We start from the raw sequence: 20358 nt of genomic DNA on the forward strand, positions 1-20358 counted from the left end.
ACACCCTCTCAGTTCTGGAAATAATGTTATCTTCATTTTCAGGACTGGGAACTAAGGAGCAGAAATATTAAAGCTGAGAGTTTTCACAAGAGCTTAATGGTTAGACCCCTGATTTTTAATGATATTTAGGATCAATTTACGGATTTTGGGCATTTAGGATTAAAGGTATTGATCGGAATGGCCTCTTCTGGTCTTGGAATCTATGAATCTAGGAATCTAGGAGCCTAGTGAGATTTTGCAAAAGCATCTAGATGTCCAACACTCATTGAAATCAATGAGATTTTGGTGCCTTGGTGCTTTTGAAAATTCTACTAGGCACAGAAATACCTTCAAAAATCTGGTCCTAGGTGACTAAATCCTATTGAAATGTAATGGAGTTGAGTGCCCAATTCCCTTTCACTGCTTTGGAAATTGGAAAAGATGGGGATCGAAATGAAAATCCAGAGGTGGATAAGGAACTGGTTAAAGGGGAGACTGCAGCGGGTCGTATTGAAAGGTGATCTGTCGGGTTGGAGGGAGGTTACCAGTGGAGCTCCTCAAGGTTCGGTTTTGGGTCCGATCTTATTCAACCTATTTATCACTGACCTTGGAACCAAAAGTAGGATTGGGCTGATAAAGTTTCAGAGAGGTAGCCGTGTTAGTCTGGTTCTGTAAAAGCAGCAAAGAATCCTGTGGCACCTTATAGACTAACAGACGTTTAGCAGCATGAGCTTTCGTGGGTGAATACCCACTTCGTCGGATGCATCCACCCATGAAATGCATCCACCGGATGTATTCACCCACGTCGGATGCATCCACCGGATGTATTCACCCACGAAAGCTCATGCTGCTAAACGTCTGTTAGTCTATAAGGTGCCACAGGATTTTTTGCTGCTGATAAAGTTTGCGGATGACACAAAGTTGGGAGGTATTGCCAATTCGGAGAAGGATCGGGATATCCTCCAGGGAGATTTGGATGACCTTGTAAACTGGAGTATTATAAATAGGATGAAATTCAATAGTGAGAAGTGTAAGGTTATGCATTTAGGGATGACTAACAGGAATTTTAGTTATAAGCTGGGGACGCACCAGTTGGAAGTAACGGAAGAGGAGAAGGACCTCAGAGTCCTGGTTGATCGCAGGATGACTATGAGTCGGCAATGTGATGTGGCCGTTAAAAAAGCTAATGCGGTCTTGGGATGCATTAGGCGAGGTTTTTCTAGTAGAGATAAGGAGGTGCTAGTCCCGTTATACAAGGCGTTGGTGAGACCTCATTTGGAGTACTGTGTGCAATTTTGGTCTCCCATGTTTAAGAAGGATGAATTCAAACTGGAACGGGTACAAAGAAGGGCCACTAGAATGATCCGAGGAATGGAAAGCCTGTCATATGAAAGAAGACTTGAGGAGCTCCGTTTGTTTTCCTTAACCAAAAGAAGGTTGAGAGGAGATATGATTGCTCTCTTTAAATATATCAGAGGGATAAATACCAGGGAAGGAGAGGAATTATTTCAGCTCAGCACTAATGTGGACACGAGAACAAATGGATATAAATTGGCAGTCGGGAAGTTTAGGCTTGAAATTAGACGAAGGTTTCTAACCATCAGGGGAGTGAAATTCTGGAACAGCCTACCGAGGGAAACAGTGGGGGCGAAGGACCTCTCTGGCTTTAAGATTAAGTTTGATAAGTTTATGGAGGGAATGGTTTGATAGGATAACGTGATTTAGTCAATAGGTCAATAACGTGCCACCACTGGTAATTAGTACCGAGGGTCAATGTTGGGATATTAAAAGTCTTTTTCCTGAGTGTCTGGCTGGAGAGTCTTGCCCGCATGCTCGGGGTTCAGCTGATCGCCATATTTGGGGTCGGGAAGGAATTTTCCTCCAGGGTAGATTGGCAGTGGCCCTGGAGGTTTTTCGCCTTCCTCCGCAGCATGGGGCAGGGGTCGCTTGCTGGAGGATTATCTGCTACTTGAAGTCTTTAAATCAGGATTTGGGGACTTCAACAGCTGAGTCAAGGGAGAGAATTATTTCAGGAGTGGGTGGGTCAGCTTTTGTGGCCTGCATCTTGCGGGAGGTCAGACTAGATGATCATAATGGTCCCTTCTGATCTTAAATTCTAAGTTCTAAGTTCTATGATTCTTGGCCCCAGTGACTGGGCCAAGGCCTCACAGGGAGTCAGTGGCAGAGCTGGAAAATGAACATTGATCTGCTGAGTCTCAGAACAGGGTCTATTCCACATGACCATCCTCCCTCTTTTCATGAAGCCCGTCATTGAATCTTCTTCATTTGCCTCTTCTTTAATCCTTATCTCTTGCCTTTTCCAAAGGATTTAACAGCCATGGCGCCAGTGAGAGAGTGGAACCGCACAGCAGTCATGGAATTCATCCTGCTAGGGTTTGGAAATGGTCCAGGATGCCAGATGATCCCCTCTGTCTTGTTTCTGGTGATTTACACAATAACCGTGCTGGGAAACACCATCCTGGTCCTCATCATTAGAGTCAACTCTTGGCTTCACACCCCCATGTACTTCTTCCTCATGAACCTGTCACTCTTAGACCTCTGCTTTACCTCCACCATCGCCCCCAAAGCCATGGCAAGCTTCCTATCAGGGAGCAAAGCCATTTCCTATAACGGATGTGCCACCCAATTCTTCCTCTTCTGTCTCTTCCTCACCACCGAAACGTTCCTCCTGGCAGCGATGGCGTATGATCGATACACTGCCATCTGCAACCCACTCCTGTATCCCGTCACCATGTCCAAGTGGGTTTGCATTCAAATGGTGGTAGGGTCATATATCTGTGGCTGTGTGAACGCCATGGTGCAAACAGGCTTCACCTTTACGCTGCACTATTGTGGGCATAATGAGATCGATCATTTCTTCTGTGATGGCCCTCCCTTGATCAGTCTCTCCTGCAGTGACACGTACATCAATAATCTTGTGATGTTTACCTTATGTGGCCTCATCATAGCGAGCACTGCCTTGATTGTGCTCATCTCCTACATCTACATCATCTCCACCATCCTCCGGATTCGCTCTGCTGAGGGCAGGCACAGAGCCTTCTCCACCTGCACCTCCCACATGTTGGTTGTGACTTTATTTTATGGGACCATTGCTTTCATGTATGCCCAGCCCACTTGGTTATCTTCTCTGTACCCAAGGAGAGCAGTATCTGTGTTTTACACCTTTGTCATCCCCATGTTGAATCCCTTCATCTACAGCCTTAGGAACAAGGAAGTTAAAGAAGCTTTGAGAAGGACTATGGGCCACAAATCCTTGACAAAATGAACCTTGCATTTCGACAGAGAGAAAGAACACAGTATCTCAGCATTCTTTATAATTTGCACAAAAAACTGGAGCAACAAGAAAAAACTACAAAATTATGACACACCGTTTGATTGTGTTTTTTTCTTATTTCTTATCAGGTTATAAACGAATGAGTTTTTGAGACATGTGGGTGGACATCTAGTACAACTCATCTGTATGTCCATCTCTTTCTCTCTGACTGTCACTATCGCTTCTCTCTCTAGTTAACACTCTAATCACACTTGTGCATGTCGGTGGCTCAGGAGATCATTCAGACATAGAGACTAACAGAATTCTAATATGTCTTTATCATTTGTAGAGACCTTCGTGCTTCAGGACATGAGCCAACCACTGACTGCCTGGGCTAGGATGAATTTTTCCTCACAGTTTAGCCTATAATTTTCCTTTCTCTGAAGCAGCTGATACTGGCTACCCCTGGAGAAGGGTGCCTGGACTAGAAGAACCACAGGGCTGATGCTGCATGGCAATTTCTCTGTCAAGTGACAATATAGCATGTTAAAAACAATAAAGTATTTCCAAAGACTTCAAATCTTTGTGTATGTTTTTACATTCCTATATCTGTAGAATAGGTAGGAGCCATCTCCAAACCTGGGGGAGCTGAAATTAGTGTGCGCTACAAAAGGATTTAGGCATCTAACTGCTACTTTAGGTGCCTACATCCAACATTTCGGCACCACTGAGCTCCACAGAACCCCTGCTGCTTAACCCTGTAGGCCTTTAAAATCCCTAGGTGCCTGACTTTCCAATATTCAAGTCCCCAAGGCTCTTTAGTTTCTGCCAGTCAGCAGGTGCACGTACACCATGGTCTAAGTGTCTGGGTGCCTATCTGATCCCTAAGCCCCAATGGGTTCCTCAGAGCAGGCGTGGCACCACCTGCCTATCCTGTGGGGATTGATCTGGTAGGTGGTCTCAGAGCACACCTAAACAGACACAAAATGCTGGGGGTGGGGGCAGGTCCCTTATCACTTTTATCTCCTGGGTTGAAGTACTCACTTGGGATGTAGGAAACCTGAGTTAAGTCCCCCTCCCTGTGTGATGTGTGGTTGGTATTTGGACTTGGATTTCTAGCCTGCTAGGTGAGTGCCCTAACCGTGGGCTATGGGATATCGTAGGCTGAATGTCTCTATCTCTCCTGCAGAAGCTGTTCCACTTTGTGTGACATAATTAAATATACACCGAGCAACAAAGGGAGCGAGAATGAGTCTGTTGTGCAGCAGTTTGGGCATCCAACAGAGAGATGCTATTGGGCAAACCCTTCCTCTTATCAGGCAGAAGGGGGAAACTGAATTGGATTCATCCACAGCCTGGCTTCCTACACTAACCACTGGACTGAAGGGGAGGCCTCCCAGACCCACCCCCTGGTAGTCATAAACCTCCTGCTCAGCGGCTGAATCCTTTAGGCCCCTAAACTCACTCAGTGCCTAAATTCTCAGTGTAAATGTTCCCTAGGTGTCTATGTTTCTGCCTCTGGGCATGTGCACTGCAGCATCACTTGGGGATCTGGACACCTATCATCCGCTTGAGCCCCAGCGCAAATTCCCAGGCTGGGAGAAGGTGGGTGTTCCTCTGCCTACCTTGCTTGCAGGGCCTGATCTGGTAGGATGTATTCATAAATCCACATAAAAAAAGCAGGGGAGGGGCAGGGCCTTCCTTATAACCTTTAGCCTAGTGCTTAGGACACCTTTAGTTCTAGCCCCATGTACCCTGAGGGGCAAAGGAAGCTGAACAGGAATCTGCTACCTCTCAGATGAGGGACTGAACCACTGAGCTATGAGGTATTCAGATCTAGAGCTCCCTTAATCTCTCCTGTTGAAGCCATTCAGCTTTGGCGGAATAGACAGAATCATATGGGTGGGTGGGGAGGGGGGAAGAGAGAGACTGCACGAGAATGACTGTATATCATGGTGCTTAGTGCCCTTACCCTGAATGCAGAAGACCTTGGATCTCCCGCCCCCCCGTGATGCTTTAATTATTTATTCAAAGTGGGAATACACCAGTGGGAGAGATTGAGGGGGTCCCACATGAGAACATCCCATAGGCCAGTGGCTAGAACCTTACATGGGACATGGCAGAGCCCTGTTCAGCCCAGTTCTGTCCCTCAGGCAGATGGGGGATTTGAACCCATGGTCTCCTAGGTGAGCACACGGACCACTGGGCTAAAAGCAATGAAGGAGGGAATTCTTCCCCACCTCTTGCAAGAAACACCTTGGGTGCCACACTCCAGGCAAGGGCTCACAGCTGAGGTAGGTGCAGAACTCCCTGAAAGGGGTGGGGCTTAACACTCCCCTTCTGCTTGGCACCTCCCATTGGCTAGCTTAGGCAAGGAGCCATGCAGCATGCTAGCTTTGTGAATCTCATTCTCAGGCATCTGTCTCCCTGCATTCATTGTACGGGAAGCCTGAGCACCGAACTAAGGCTTTGTGAATCCCAGTGATTTTCAAGGCACCTAAAAGTTAGTACTTGTGACTCTGATCATCACAACATCTAAATTCCTTGTTGAATCAAGGCCTAGGTACCTAAATACCTTGATGAATCAGGGACAAAGTGCCTGAAAGTTAGACATTGCAGTACCTAAGTCCCTTCGTGGGTCAAGCCCCAAATGACTTCCATGGAGCTACATTGATTTACACCAGCTGAGGATCTGGTTTTTGCAGTATCTCAGATGCCATGGTAACTGCTGCAAAATGGTCAACAATGTGACACCTGTGTCAGGTCGTGGTCACTGTGGACCAGATCCACAGAGGGAACTTAGTCATAGGCTGGGCCAGAGGGAGGTCTCTCTGTGCTCTGCTGTGAATCAAGAGTAACTCCACTGAAGTCAATGTAGTTGTACTTTTGTAAAGCTTGTGTCAATAAAAGAAGAACAAGGCACATTCTCTGCATTTGCAAGAGGCCATGAATTTAGTGACTGGAGCTTATGAAAACACATGTGTTTTTTGATCTGGCCATGAAATGAAAATATTTTGGGCCCCATTCTGTACATTTCACGGAAGCAAAAATCCACTTACCTTCAATGGGGATTTTGGTGGTATATGACTGTAGTGGTGCCTTCCCTCAGCCCTTCCACAAATGCAGTCAGAGACCAACTGAAATGCAGCACCTGTGTCCTTTTATTGTTTGTGTCTGTTCCCACCACCTCTTATTTACAGATATCTACAGAGACCAACACTCTGGGAGACTACTACCTTCCCAGCCAGCAGGGATCTAGAGCCCACATGCTTCCCTTTCCTGTCTCCTAGCCAGCTTTATAGGGCAGGCTGGTTACCCAGCCCTGCAGGTGGATCCACTCTAGTAATTACGGTGTGGCCCCTCAGCCAGCCCAACTAATACCCTTCTTCCTCTGGAACAGGGCGAACAGGGGCCTGGCTTGTTTCTCCTAGCCAGCACCCTGTTACAATGACTCATAGGTTTGGGTGCACTTTCAGCATTTAACAGGGAGGTCCCAGGACAGTGATTACTGAGTTTCTCTCCCTTGCAAACCTGGGTAATGAAAATCTGACTGCATCACCTATTTAAATAAAGATCTAATTATGAAGGGACATACAGTCTCTCTGTTTCCAGAATGTGAAGATTTAGGGCTAGAGCCTGAAAATCGTACCCATATTCAGAAGCAGTAAGGCCCAGATCCTCAAAAGTACCGAGGCATCCAACTCCCAGTGATTTCAATGAGAGGTGGGCACGTAAATATGTTTGGAGGTCTGGGCCTTTCTCCCTTGATTAACCTTATTGGCTGCAGGGAGGCTACTCATTTAAGTGCCTGCTGTGCATTCACCATCTGGCCTTTAGTTTAGTGGGCTCTTTTTATGTTTCCGTGGTTTAAATTTTCTGATCAGCTTAAGAACAATCATGCTGCTGTTACAATCACTGTGAGATTTACCACTGATTTCTATGGGAGAACATCTAGTGCCTACTGAAAACAATATGTCGACATCCGCGTATCTTCCACTTCCAGAACTTCATTCTCTCAGCCAAGATAATCATCATCAAAAGGGTGTGTTTCTAGTAGGATTCTGCAGGGATCGGTTCTTGGTCCTGTGCTATTTAACATTTTTATTAATGACCTTGGCGAAAACTTCAAATCATCACTCATAAAGTTTGCAGATAACATAGAAATTGGAGGAATGGTAAATAATGAAGAGGACAGGTCACAGATACAAAGTGATCTGTATTGCTTGGTAAGGTGGGTGCAAGCGCATTATGCATTTTAATATGGCTAAATGTAAATGTATACATCTAGGAACAAAGAATGTAGGACTCTGTGACACTGGCAGACCAGCCAACCTGTGTATGACACGTAACAATTTAACAAGAGGCATTACAGTTGTATCAGGATAATTCACTTGTGCGTGAATTTCAAACAGATATACTAGACAAGCAGTCATTAACCCATTCATTTGTAGCAATAGAAATCAAGGGTAGATGCTAAGTGTATTTGTGTGTGTTTATCTATATCCCATTAGACGTTTTACATTGTAACCAAATTAGCTTGTAGATGCTAATTCCCTTTCATATCTTAATCGCCTTACATTATGTGTGTTGTGTATTTGGTTGTCATGGTAATAGAATCTTGTGTTGCTATGGCAACTGAGTCAGAATATTAGGGGATAGCCCAGCCTGTTTGGCTGGCTGTTGGTTAGTTCTGTGAGTAGCAATAAATGGCTGCTCCAAGGTTTACAGCCTCTGTGTCTCCAGTGATTTCTTCCTAAAGCCGTTGCCCCCAAGGATATAACAATGTATGAAACTGCATTCAGTTAACCTTAAGATCAAAGATGTGAGATAATGCAGGAAACTAATATTATCTGCATTGTCTTCAGCTTATCTATCTCTGCTATAATGAAGGACAGGCTAATTGTTTTATGGAAATGAGTGTAACTAGATTAGCTGTGTATGCATAGAAAATGGAATGTTAACTTCAAAGTGGTGGGTCAGTGTATGCTCATCAGAGAAGGATCCTCAGTCACATGCTGTGCTCAAAACACTTGGCAGCACATTTCAGCTATAAAAAATGAAACCTTGGGCCAGTTATAACTCTCTTCTTTTCATTCTTTATAAATTTTAATTAGTTTACTAAGGATTGGCTGACAGCATGATATTTGGGTAAGATCTGAAATACATATTGACCTAAGGGTAAGTTTCTGATCCTTTGGGATTGGTAGAACCTTAAGTGTGGTGCACAGGGTTTTCAATAACCTCTCACTATATTAGGTCTGTTTGCCTAGATAGGAGCCAAGGACTGGAATGCTTAAAGGGGATTGTCTTTGGCTTCCTGTTAACCAGTATAGTACTATAGAAGCTCTTTTGATACTGGTTTGGTGACTTTAATTATAGGATAAATCGCCAGTTTTGGGGGACTACTTCTTGCAGTCTGCCCTGAGCGTGGCATTCTCAGTGTGGTCCATCCAGGCAACCAGTCACAGCCACACTGACAAGATGGGGGACTGTATCCTGGGAAGCAGTGACTCTGAAAAAGGTTTGGGGGTCATGGTGGATAATTAGGTGAACATGAATTCCTGGTGTAACACTGTGTAAAGCAATCCTTGGATGCATAAACAGGGGAATCTTGATTAGGAGTAGAGAGGTCAACCTCTTATCAGGATGTTTATGCTCATTAGGTTCCAATTCCAAACTTGGAAATGATTCATTATCTATACTACTTGACACTGATCTAGGGAATTTCTGCCATTTACTCCATTGGAGGGATTACCCATAGTTTATTTCTCCATTCCACTAATGTTGGTGGAGCTCTCCTCCAAACATGAGCTATCACGGATCTGGCTACTAGCAATAATTGAGTTATCAATGAGTCCTTCCTTGGATCAGTACCAAGTTTAGGCTGCAACTATGGGTTCCATAAGTGACCTAACTTTAGTAATCTTGAAAAATATATTTATTTTCCTCCAAAATATTGGCTTCTTACTGTCCTAATATCTTAGGGCTTTCCCAGCATAAATGCAGGAAGGCTGCTATATCTCAGATATAGATGTGTTTTTAGCCTTCCTCCACAGGTTTTCCCATTGTTCCAAGTGATATCTGGTTTTAGACTCTTTCCCCCATTTTCCCATAAATGCGCTCTTGTCTTCTAGATATATGGGTAGTAATTCATTGTAATAGGGGGGTTGCACATTTCATGACTTCTCTAGGCCTACCTCATTGCATACAATAGGGGCTCCTTGCATGCCTTCATTTCCCCTACTGGCTTCTTGTTTCCCCCAATCCTCCTCCAACAGGTGTTTTTCCCCCGCCATCCTCCTTCCCCCATTCTAGCATCCCCCTTTTTCTCCCCCATTCCCTCCATGTGCGCAACCCCATTCCCACCTTTCCCCCACATTGCCTCTTAGCACTCCCCCCTAGTTATTTGTTTTCTTTCTGTCTTGCTAGCAAGTCATGCCGGGTGTCAGGATGTTAAACTATAGTGGGAAGATGGGCAGAGATGCGATGGAGTATTGTCATGATGAAAGGCTTTAATAGCACCATGTATGATCTATGGAGAATTGCAGAGGTGGTTGTCCCTATGGCAGTGCTAATCAGATGGCTGGAGCTCTATGTGTCCCAAATTTCTCCCCTTTTGGTTTTCTGATTTCCCCTAAAATCATCAGGGGATGCCTAAAACATTCCCTGAAGTTTTGGAATTGATCAGATGTGGCATTCCAAAGTTTTTGCGTTACAGACAGACAGAGAAATGCTGTTGAGTTGAGTGTGAGACCTTCAAAAACTCAGCCAACCATGGGGAAATAAGTCTCTTTGAGATGTCCTTTCCCTTAAATAATGGATCTGTCATGGTTAACATTCTGCTAAAACTTAGGCTTCCGACACTGGATTATGTAGGAATCCATGGCAACTTCCTTGCCTATGAAGTCAAAAGACTTGGGTTATGCTGGGCAAAATGGTGAGCAATTCTAAATGAAGGGATGTTTGCTGGAATTGATCTGCCCCCAACCCAATGGAGCAGAATTCTTCTCTATTCTATAATATTCTATTCTAAACTAGTACAGCTGGGTCTACTCTATTCTATTGTTGTACGGATGGGTTTATTCTATTCTATTCTAGGACTAAAAGTAAGATTTTTAAAGGTATTTAGGGGGCTAGTGGCATTTTCAAAAGAATCAAGCTGCCCTAACCCCTTTGTAATCAATGGGTTTTAGTCACCCAGGGCTTTTGAAAATCTTACTTGGTGCGTAAACGTCTTTAAAAATCTTCCCCTAATTCACTGACACCCCCTGCTGCTGCCTATGTACATCCAGGTGTCAGTTCAGTGCACTGCTCTCTGCCGTTGGGTGAACAGCTCAGCCTACACACGCAACAAGGTGTACAGACCCCTGGTAGCTATCCCATCACTGTTGCTCCTGACCTGGCTGGCAAAATCAGGGAGAAAATCATACTAATGGAGATGCTTATCCCAGGCCCCTCACTGACACCATACGTTCCCATCTTCCTGTTGAGCTGGAATGTAGAAATTTGTGGACTCTGATTGCACATTGGATGTGGAATGTAAAATGAGACCAAAATTGAACTTTGACCTTTAAGTCAGAGCTCACCAAAAGAATATCAGAATATTGAGCTATGCTCTTGGCTCAAATATGTTAAAATGGATGTGAGCGACTTGGCACGACTGTGTCTGCTTGTTCCAACCACTACACCTCACTCCCCTCCTCAAACTGCATAAGTCGAACAAGTCCCGACTCCTATGTTCAGCGATAACCACTTGATCAGACTGATCTCTCAGTGCCAGGAAGAGCACCCAGGAGTCCTGTGATTTACAGTGTTTCTGAGGCGAGATGAATACCCAGTTCATCCTCTGTGTCCTGGATATCCCCCTTTGTGTCAGCACCAGTAAACACTGCAAACGTTCCCAGCCTGTTGAGTGTGGGTGGCTAAAAACAAACATGAACCAAATGAAGCATGCTGTGAACTTGTTAATGATTCCCCTTGTGACAGGAACACCAAAGCTCTGGGGAACCGACTTCTTGATCAGACCCAGTAAAGCTCAGGGGGATTTCAGAGAGTTTTTCCTCTCAGCACCTGTTCAGATATTATACATGGGAAGGATTTCTGAGAACGTGTCATTTCTGGAACTAGGGCCACTTCACCTGCCAGTCAGAAGGGCAATGAACATCTCTAAGATGTGACTTCCCCACGCCATCCTCAATCATAAGGAGGCAGCCAGCTCTGAGATCACAGGCACAGTAGTTTTGTGAGGTAATGACTCTTATTGCAGAAAATCTGCAACATTCTATTAGTGATAGGCATTGTAACTGCAGGGGGAGGAGGTGGGTGGGTGGATCTTTGGATATAAGCTTTTATTTTTAGAGGAGCAAAAGTGAGTGAGGAGAACAGCAAACAGAGACTTCCCCTGTCTGGGCCTCATTTCCCAATTCTAAACCAGGGATAATGAAAGTGACCTCCTTTGTAAAGTGCTTTGAGATCTACATATAAAAAACACTTAAAAGACGTAAGAATTATTAAAATTGAAAAATATTATTTGTTTCCCAAAAAAGGAATCAAAATGAAAATTCCATGCAGAATTTGAAATTTGGAAAAAACCCATGTTTAAAATTGAAATGAAAACTTGGATTTCAATATCAGGGAAATACAATTTCTTTGCTTATTTAATCACATTTTTTTTCAAAAAACCAAATATTTCATTGATGTGATTTTTTGGGACTATCTAGTGAGGATCTAGCTCTCTCCCATTTAGCATCTGAGATTCCCAGGAGGAAGCGCTTTCCTTGTGATCCACAATCTTCCCTACACTGAACCCCTAGGACCCATTAGGAATCTGTGGACCATCAGAGGTGAGCCCCATAAGGGCTGCAGGAAGATGAATGGAGACAGTGGTTAGCAGAGGGCTTGTCTCAATGTGTAGACTGCTCCTCTTCACTCCCAAGGACCCCAGGACTGGCGATGACCACTGGTGGAGCTCACAAGTTCTACTGAAACAGAGTTACTCAAAAACGGGCCTGAGGGGAGAGTGGAATTTAGTAAACAAAGGGAATTACCAAGCAAGTGGTTTTTTTTGTTAAGATGGAGTTAATATTCATTTGATATCAGTAATGCAGTGGGATTATATCATAATCCTTATCATCATTGTTTCTTCTGCAGGCACATTTTGCAAGTAATAAATGGAGAAGAATCTCACCACCCCAGTAACAGAATTTGTCCTCTTGGGTCTCACTCAGAATCCTAAGCTGCAGCGATTCCTCTTTGTGATTTTCTTCATCATCTACGTGAACACTTGGCTGGGAAACTTCACCATCATCACCACCGTGATCACCGACCGCCAGCTCCACACTCCCATGTACTTCCTGCTAGCCAACTTGGCTTTCTTGGATGTCAGTGAATCATCAGTAAATGCTCCAAAATTGCTCTCAGGTCTCCTCACCCAGAGTAAAACCATCTCATTCAATGAGTGCATCCTCCAGATGTTCTTCTTCCACTTAATTGGAGGCGCTATGGTCTTTTTACTTGTGGTGATGGCTGCCGATAGGTACGTGGCCATCTATAAACCACTGAGATACATGACTATCATGAACCGGGGTGTGTGTGTGGTGTTAGTGTTAAATGCATGGCTGGGTGGATTGGTTCACTCTGCTGTTCAGCTTGGACTGCTCCTCCAGTTGCCGTTCTGTGGTCCAAATGTCCTGGACAATTTCTACTGTGATATCCCGCAAGTCATCAAACTGGCCTCCACCGACACTCACTTGGTTGAATGGCAGATGGTCTTCAATGCTGGAGTGCTGCTCATAATAATATTCATCATTCTGCTGATTTCCTACACTGTCATCTTAGTCAAGATCAGGACACATGTCATGGAAGGGAAGCGCAAGGCTCTGTCCACTTGTGGAACCCAGATTACTGTGGTGTGTTTACAATTCATTCCCAGCATCTTCATTTATGCTCGGCCTTTCAGGCAGTTCAGGCTGGACAAGGTAATATCCGTCATTTACACTGTAATCACCCCGATGCTGAACTTGATGATCTACACGTTGAGAAATGCCGAGATGAAGAAGGCCATCAGGAGACTGACGAGGAGAATGCTCTTCTCGGGGAGGGAAAGAGAGACATAATTGATCTTCCAATCTTACATTTGTGTTAAAAATCTAATTTGTGCACTGTATCAGACAGCAGATATATGTGGCACGTGAAAAGTGTGTGGAGTAAAAAGAGATCAAATACTGCACACTCAAGAGAATCTGGGCTCACAAACACATTATAGACTGAGGGCAAGAACCTCCATGTAAGTAAAAAAAGCAGTGGGTATAAATAAGACATAGCTCCATGAGGGTAAATGGGTCAGTTCCCAGCGGGAGGAAATGGGGGCATCCTTCCTAATTGGCTTCCACCTGTTGGGCTTTTGACACTGAGAATTGCTGGCTGAAATCCCTCTAAGAATGATTTCAACTAATGAGGAACTCATGAAAATCAGTTCCTTCTCCGAAAAAAGATCTGTTCAGTAAATTGTGTATCAGAACTAATGTACTGATTGTGGTGAGGAAATTACTATAAAATATTCCAGCAGGTGAATAGGCACAATCTTTTGCTTTATGGCTTATTCTTTTCTTCCTTTTACATACATACCATTTATCAACATTGATCATGTGACTTTATATCAATCAGAGTGCTTTAATAACTCTGAAATATTATTCTAAGAATTCATTGGTTTCAATTTTGTTATATAAGATTTCTATTTCTGTCTATGACTTCACAGGTTAAACTAAATTAGTCTTTGGTGGCCTTTTCTGCTAATCATGATATAAAAGTGCAGTTATAAATAGAGGAGGGAAACATTTTTTTCTTGGATTTGTTATAGTGTCCTTTTCACTGGCAATCTAGAAATAATATTATAAAATGTTTTCATATATTTTCTAGATTTTTATTTTCAAGGAAAAAAGCAACTTTCTTTCCTAAATATATTTAGATTTAAATTTTTCTACATTTCCTCCTTTTTTCTAAGAAAGAAAGAAAGAAAGAAAGAAGCAGTTATGAGATTTTTACAATATGAGGAAAACAAATAAAAATAGATGTGTTAACTTTTCCAAGAAAATTTGGCTTTTTTTCCTTTCCCAAGCAGTTCTATATTTTCAAATTTTATGTACTAAAGAAAGTTCTGTAGTGAAAAATAGTTAAAAAGGGTCTCTCTTTCCTGAAAAGATGGACCCTCCATGTGTATCAAAATTGGCTTTTCAGATCCAAAATGAATTATGACTATTTAGACTCCTGTAAGATCTCCTAACCAATGTGGCTCTAAGAGAATAGCTAGCAGCTCCTTCTGGCAGTAACATCTTAAAAAAACACTGTTAATGAATTTCAAATCAAGTACACCTGTAGATAATGAATGAAGACAACAGGAATGTAAAAAAAATAATAAAGGAATGGTTTTCAGCAGAGCTGAGTGGGGGCAGAGAATGAGGAGGATGGGGCTACAAAGGAGCACTGAGACAGGGTGTGAAGGGGACAAAAACATTTTTAAATATGTTGAAAACATTATGTATCATAAATATTTCTTTCCTGGCATGAGGATTTTAAAATAAGGTGGCTTTTTACTGATATTAGAAAATAAAGTGAAAATATTCTAATACGTTTTTGAGAATTTTTGGAGCATAAAAATAAAAAGCATAAAATCAAAATATAATTAATTCACTCTTTGAGTTTACTATTCTTCGCCTTTTTCTCTTCCTCTCTTTCATTTCTCATTAGAAAAAGGGGAGAAAATACAAAAAGATTAAAAGGGGGCAGTAGTAAAAAACCAACAAAAGAAAAAAAACTGAAAAATCAAAACCTAATCATTTTAGTCAAATATGTCACAAATATTTATTTTTAAAAGAGTAAGTTATTTTTGAAACCTTTGAAATGCAAATGTTGAAAATTTTTGTGAAATATTTTGTCTATAACTAGGTTAAAAAGAATTAGATACATTCATAGAGGATATGTCCATCAATGGCTATTAGCTAAGATGGTCAGGGATGCAACCTCATGCTCTGGGTGTCTCTAAGCTAGACTGCAAGATGCTGGGAGTGGACAACAGGGAATGGACCACTTGATAATTGCCATGTCCTGTTCATTTCCTTTGGGGCATCTGGCATTTGCCACTACTGAAGAACAGGATACTACGCTAGATCCACCATTGGTCTGACCTAGTATGGTAGTTCTTATATTTATAACTTTTAAGGAGTTAAATTGTTGTTTGACTGTGAAAATTTATTAAGCAAAGAAAGGCCTCTTCTTAGTCAACCGATCTGCAATCCAGGTGTATCAGTGATTTTCAGTGGGACTTGTGCTAATAAAATCTTAGAATCATAGAATCATAGAATATCAGGGGTGGAAGGGACCTCAGGAGGTCATCTAGTCCAACCCCCTGCTCAAAGCAGGACCAATCCCCCACTAAATCATCCCAGCCAGGGCTTTGTCAAGCCTGACCTTAAAAACCTCCGAGGAAGGAGATTCCACCACCTCCCTAGGTAACCCATTCCAGTGCTTCACCACCCTCTTAATGAAAAAGTTTTTTCCTAATATCCAACCTAAACCTCCCCCACTGCAATTTGAGTCCATCACTCCTTGTTCTGTCATCTGCTAGCACTGAGAACAGGTAGTTGAAAGCAGCTATCAAATCCTTCCTCACTCTTCTCTTCTGCAGACCAAATAATCCCATTTCCCTCAGCCTCTCCTCATAAGTCATGTGCTCCAGCCCCCTAATCATTTTTGTTGTCCTCTGCTGGATTTTTTCCAATTTTTCCACATCCTTCTTCTAGTGTGGGGCCCAAAACTGGACACAGTACTTCAGATAAGGCATCACCAATGTTGAATAGAGGAGAATGATCACATCCCTCGATCTGCTGGTAATGCCCCTACTTATACAGCCCAAAATGCCATTAGCCTTCTTGGCAACAAGGGCACACTGTTGACTCATATCCAGCTTCTCATCCACTGTAACCCCTAGGTCCTTTTCTGCAGAACTGCTGCCTAGCCATTCAGTCCCTAGTCTGTAGCAGTGCTTGGGATTCTTCCGTCCTAAATGAAGGACTCTGCACTTGTCCTTGTTGAACCTCATCAGATTTCTTTTGGCCCAATCCTCCAATTTGTCTAGGTCCCTCTGTATACTATCCGTAACCTCCAGCATATCTACCACTCCTCCCAGTTTAGTGTTATCTGCAAACTTGCTGAGGGTGCAGTCCACGCCATTCTCCAGATTATTAATGAAGATATTGAACAAAACCAGCCCCTGGACTGACCCTTGGGGCACTCCACTTGATACCATCTGCCAGCTAGACATAGAGCCACTGATCACTACCTGTTGAGCCCGACGATCTAGCCAGCTTCTGTCCACCTTATAGTCCATTCATCCAGCCCATACTTCTTTAACTTGCTGGCAAGTATACTGTGGGAGACCATATCAAAAGCTTTGCTAAAGTCAAGGAATAACACATCCACTGCTTTCCCCTCATCCACAGAGCCAGTTATCTCATCACAGAAGGCAATTAGGTTAGTGAGGCATGACTTGCCCTTGGTGAATCCATGCTGACTGTTCCTGATCACTTTTCTCTTCAGGATTGATTCCTTGAGGACCTGCTCCCTCCATGATTTTTCCAGGGACTGAGGTGAGGCTGACTGGCCTGTAGCCATTGATCAATACCCATTGAGCCTGTTAAGTGCTTTCAAAATTCCATGTTTATCTGCTGTAGTGATGAAGACCATATAGTTAGCACCTACATAGATAAATAAATAGAGAACCTTGGAGAACAGTATAGCTGGTGTAAAGCCCAAGACGTCAACCAATTTAGATTCTGTTGCAAAACAATTCTAAAGTGAAGGGACCTTTACTGGAATTGGCCTGCCCACAACCTTCCAGGTTAGAAATCTTTTCTAGTCTATCTTATTCTGTTCTAAACTAGTACATTTATGTCTATTCTGTTCTATTATAAACTAGCAGAGGTGGGTCTATTCTATTATATTCAAAGCACAAATAAGGATGTTATCAGAGTTGATACTGATCTATTCAGTAAAATTAGGAAATAGAATATTCCAATTGAGATGTTTTATACTAGGTGCCTCACAATAAATTACCATGTTCCTTTTCAGCTGGAATGTTGAAATTTGGGAACCCTGATTGGCTGCTGAGTCCAAAATGAGGCCAAATTTGAATTTGACCATTCAGTCAGAGATCATTGAAAAGTCATCAGTATTTTCATTTCCCCATCAACTCACTTTCTGGAACTGGCCTAAACCCAAGAAATCCAGACTAATTTTCTACAGTTCTAACCCTTTGATCAGATTTATATCTCACAGTGAGGAAGAGAACCCAGGAGTCATGGGATTTATACTACTGCTGGGTATAAAAGGTAGGTGGGCAGTTTTTCTAATATTGGCTTGGGTTCTTAGAGGAGTCTAAGTGAGTTAGGAGGAGAACAGCCCACAGAGCATTTACTTCTAAAACTATCAAAGATATTTGTAAGACTAGCCCTGTCTGACAAGGCTTTTCCTTAGACAGGAGTGCTATGCTGCTCTGATCTGTAAGATGTTAACTCTGGAGCAGACTGGAGCCAGGAAGTGAAAACTGGAAAAAGCCCAGGGAAGTGCCCCTATCTGTAGATGAAACCTGAGTGAGATTCTCTTCACCCACCTGCCTTATTCTACTCTGAAAATCCAAGACCAAGAGTGGATGTGAGTTATGGAGGGTCCCAGAAGTTGTCCATAGCGGGGTACAAATTGAACCCAAATCCCCAGAAGCCAGTGATTTACCCACAAAGCCATCCTCCCTCTCTCCCCATAGTAACAGAGCACTGTCCTTTAAGGATGAGATTTTTCGTGCTGGTTAATGTGCTTTGCAGGAAACAAAATATCCTGCCGAAATTGAGGTTTTCTCAAAACCCAAATGCTGGGGAGGAAAATCTCTTATTCCATTTTTTATACCAGAAACTTTGAACTGGACATTTCCTTTCTTACTTTTTCAAGTGTAAGAAAAGTAAGCAAAAGTGTTTCCCCACTCCCTGCCACATACCACTTTCTCAGATATTTTTATTTTCCTTTCATTTTTACCTTTGGAGAAAATGAGGTAAAAGAAAAAAAGAGGGAGAAAACTGGGTCATGGGGAGATTGAAAGTGGCATAGCCAAGCAAAGAGTGCACTGGGGTGGAACTCAGAAAAGCTGTCTTCTAGTCCTGGCTCTGCAAGTTGTCTGCCAGTTAATTGGACAACTCACTTCTCCTCTTTCTCCTTCAGTTTTCTCATCTGTAAAACTGGGATGATGATAGTGTCCTCTGCTGTAAGGTGCTTTGAGATGGAGGAAAAGCTCTATAAAGAGGTAAGTATTATTAAAATTGAAAAAGATTTTGTGTTGCTTCCCAGAAAAAGGAAACAAAGTGAAAATTGCAATTAGAACTTTGATATTTGAAAAAAAATGGTTAAAATTGAAATGAAAACTTGGATTTGAATAGCAGTGAAATCCAAAGTTTCATTTTCTTTGCTTTAGAAAATAAACCATTTTTAAAACAAAAACAAAACAAATATTTTATTGGTGTGTTTTGTTTTAAAAAATGACTCTTTCCATCAGCTTTAGAGATTTTCAAAAATGCTAATGGGAGTTCAGCATCCATAATTCAAGGCAGCTTTGAATGTTTCACTTTAGATGCATGCCTGGAAACCTTTATGTGTTTTCCAATGCTAATGTTTAAAGTTCAGCACCGGAATCCATTGGCACCGAAATACAGCAACCTGATTTTTCAGAGATATTGAGCACATGCTATTCCTGCTGAAGTCAATCAGACTAAATTCCTTCTCTTTTTGTAGCCCCGAGAAAATGCCAAAGGGGTCAAAGGCCATCACTGTGTTAAAGTAGGTTACAGGTGTTCAGTACCTCTGATAACCAGGCCATGAATTGGGCATCTGAAGCCTCAAAATTGGTAGTTCTTAAATTTTGCATTCCATCTCCCCTCCAATCTAGTGGGAATCTAGGTGGGATCTCCCTTCCATTTAACATCTCTGACCTCTATGTTGAGAAGCCTTGGGCTCTGAGAATCACCACCTAAGCATGCTCTCTCCACATCCACATTCTTCCCAACCCTGAACTTCTAGGTCCCCATCAGGAATCTGTGGAGCATGGGAGGTCTTCACCATCAGGGCTGCAGGATGGTTAATGGTGACAATGGCTGGCTGAGGGCTTGTTTGGGTGAGTAGTCCACTCCCAAGGACCCCAGAACTGGAGACAATCACTGGTGGAGCTCATAAGTTTCACTGAAGAAGAGTTATGCACTATTGGGGCTGAGGACACCGTGTGGAATTTAGCAAATAAAGGTAATTCCCAAACATATATTTTTAAAGGTGGAATTTAATATTAATTTAATATCAGTAATGTACCGGGATTATATCATAATTATTATCATCACTCTTCCCTCTGCAGGCACACTTTGAAGCTAATAAATGGAGAAGAACCTCACCATCCCAGTGACAGAGAATGTTCTCTGGGGCCTCACCGAAAGTTCTGAGCTGCAGTGATTCCTCTTTATGGTTTTTTTTTCATAGTCTATGTGAGCACTTGGATGGGAAATTTCATCATCATCACAATCATGATCACTGACCACCAGCTCCACACTGTGATACATCCACACTGTACTTCCTGAACAGATCTTCACTCCCTGTGTATCAGAATTCGGTTTTCAGATCCAAAAGTGAATGATAACTATCTATAGTCCTGTAAGCGGTGCTTAATTTGTGCCAGGGCTTGCCAGGGCTGAGCCCCAGCACTCTATGCTTGTCAATTCATAGCCCCGGCACCTCTGGGATTGCTGTATCAGTTATGAATGTAAAAAAATTGCTTGAGTCCCGGCACCTCTTTCATTACAAATTAAGCACTGCCTATTAAGATCTCCTGAACCAACACTGCTCTGAGAAAATAGTGACAAGCTAGTTCTGACAGTAATATCTTTAAAAAAAATCAGGGAATTTCAGATCAGTTACACCTAGATATAATGGATGAAGTCAATGGGAATATTAAAAAAAATATAAAGAACTGGTATTTAGGGTGACCAGATAGCGAATGTGAAAAATCGGGACTGGGGTGGGGA

The 20358-nt window shown here is 42.7% G+C and overlaps 2 protein-coding genes across 5 annotated transcripts; both read left to right on the forward strand.

The window, feature by feature from the left end:
- The first annotated feature begins 2317 nt into the window (after positions 1 to 2317).
- On the forward strand, positions 2318 to 3265 carry LOC123346705 (olfactory receptor 12-like). The gene has a single exon (XM_044984180.1). The coding sequence runs from the start codon at positions 2318 to 2320 to the stop codon at positions 3263 to 3265; it is 948 nt and encodes a 315-aa protein (XP_044840115.1).
- A 3680-nt stretch (positions 3266 to 6945) lies between these two features.
- On the forward strand, positions 6946 to 13788 carry LOC123346196 (olfactory receptor 4D1-like). 4 transcript variants are annotated; one of them, XM_044983457.1, is made up of 3 exons: positions 6946 to 6976; positions 11381 to 11500; positions 12404 to 13788. In XM_044983457.1, exon 3 carries the CDS (start codon positions 12424 to 12426, stop codon positions 13366 to 13368), a length of 945 nt encoding a protein of 314 aa, XP_044839392.1. In that variant the 5' UTR covers positions 6946 to 6976; positions 11381 to 11500; positions 12404 to 12423; the 3' UTR covers positions 13369 to 13788. The 4 variants fall into 4 exon arrangements, with proteins under 4 accessions (XP_044839392.1, XP_044839390.1, XP_044839391.1 ...); XM_044983455.1 differs by lacking the exon at positions 6946 to 6976 and adding an exon at positions 8251 to 8401; XM_044983456.1 differs by lacking the exons at positions 6946 to 6976; positions 11381 to 11500 and adding an exon at positions 8251 to 8401.
- Positions 13789 to 20358: the final 6570 nt, after the last annotated feature.

The sequence above is a fragment of the Mauremys mutica genome, chromosome 12 (assembly GCF_020497125.1).
Source record: "Mauremys mutica isolate MM-2020 ecotype Southern chromosome 12, ASM2049712v1, whole genome shotgun sequence".
NCBI classification, from domain to species: Eukaryota; Metazoa; Chordata; order Testudines; family Geoemydidae; genus Mauremys; species Mauremys mutica.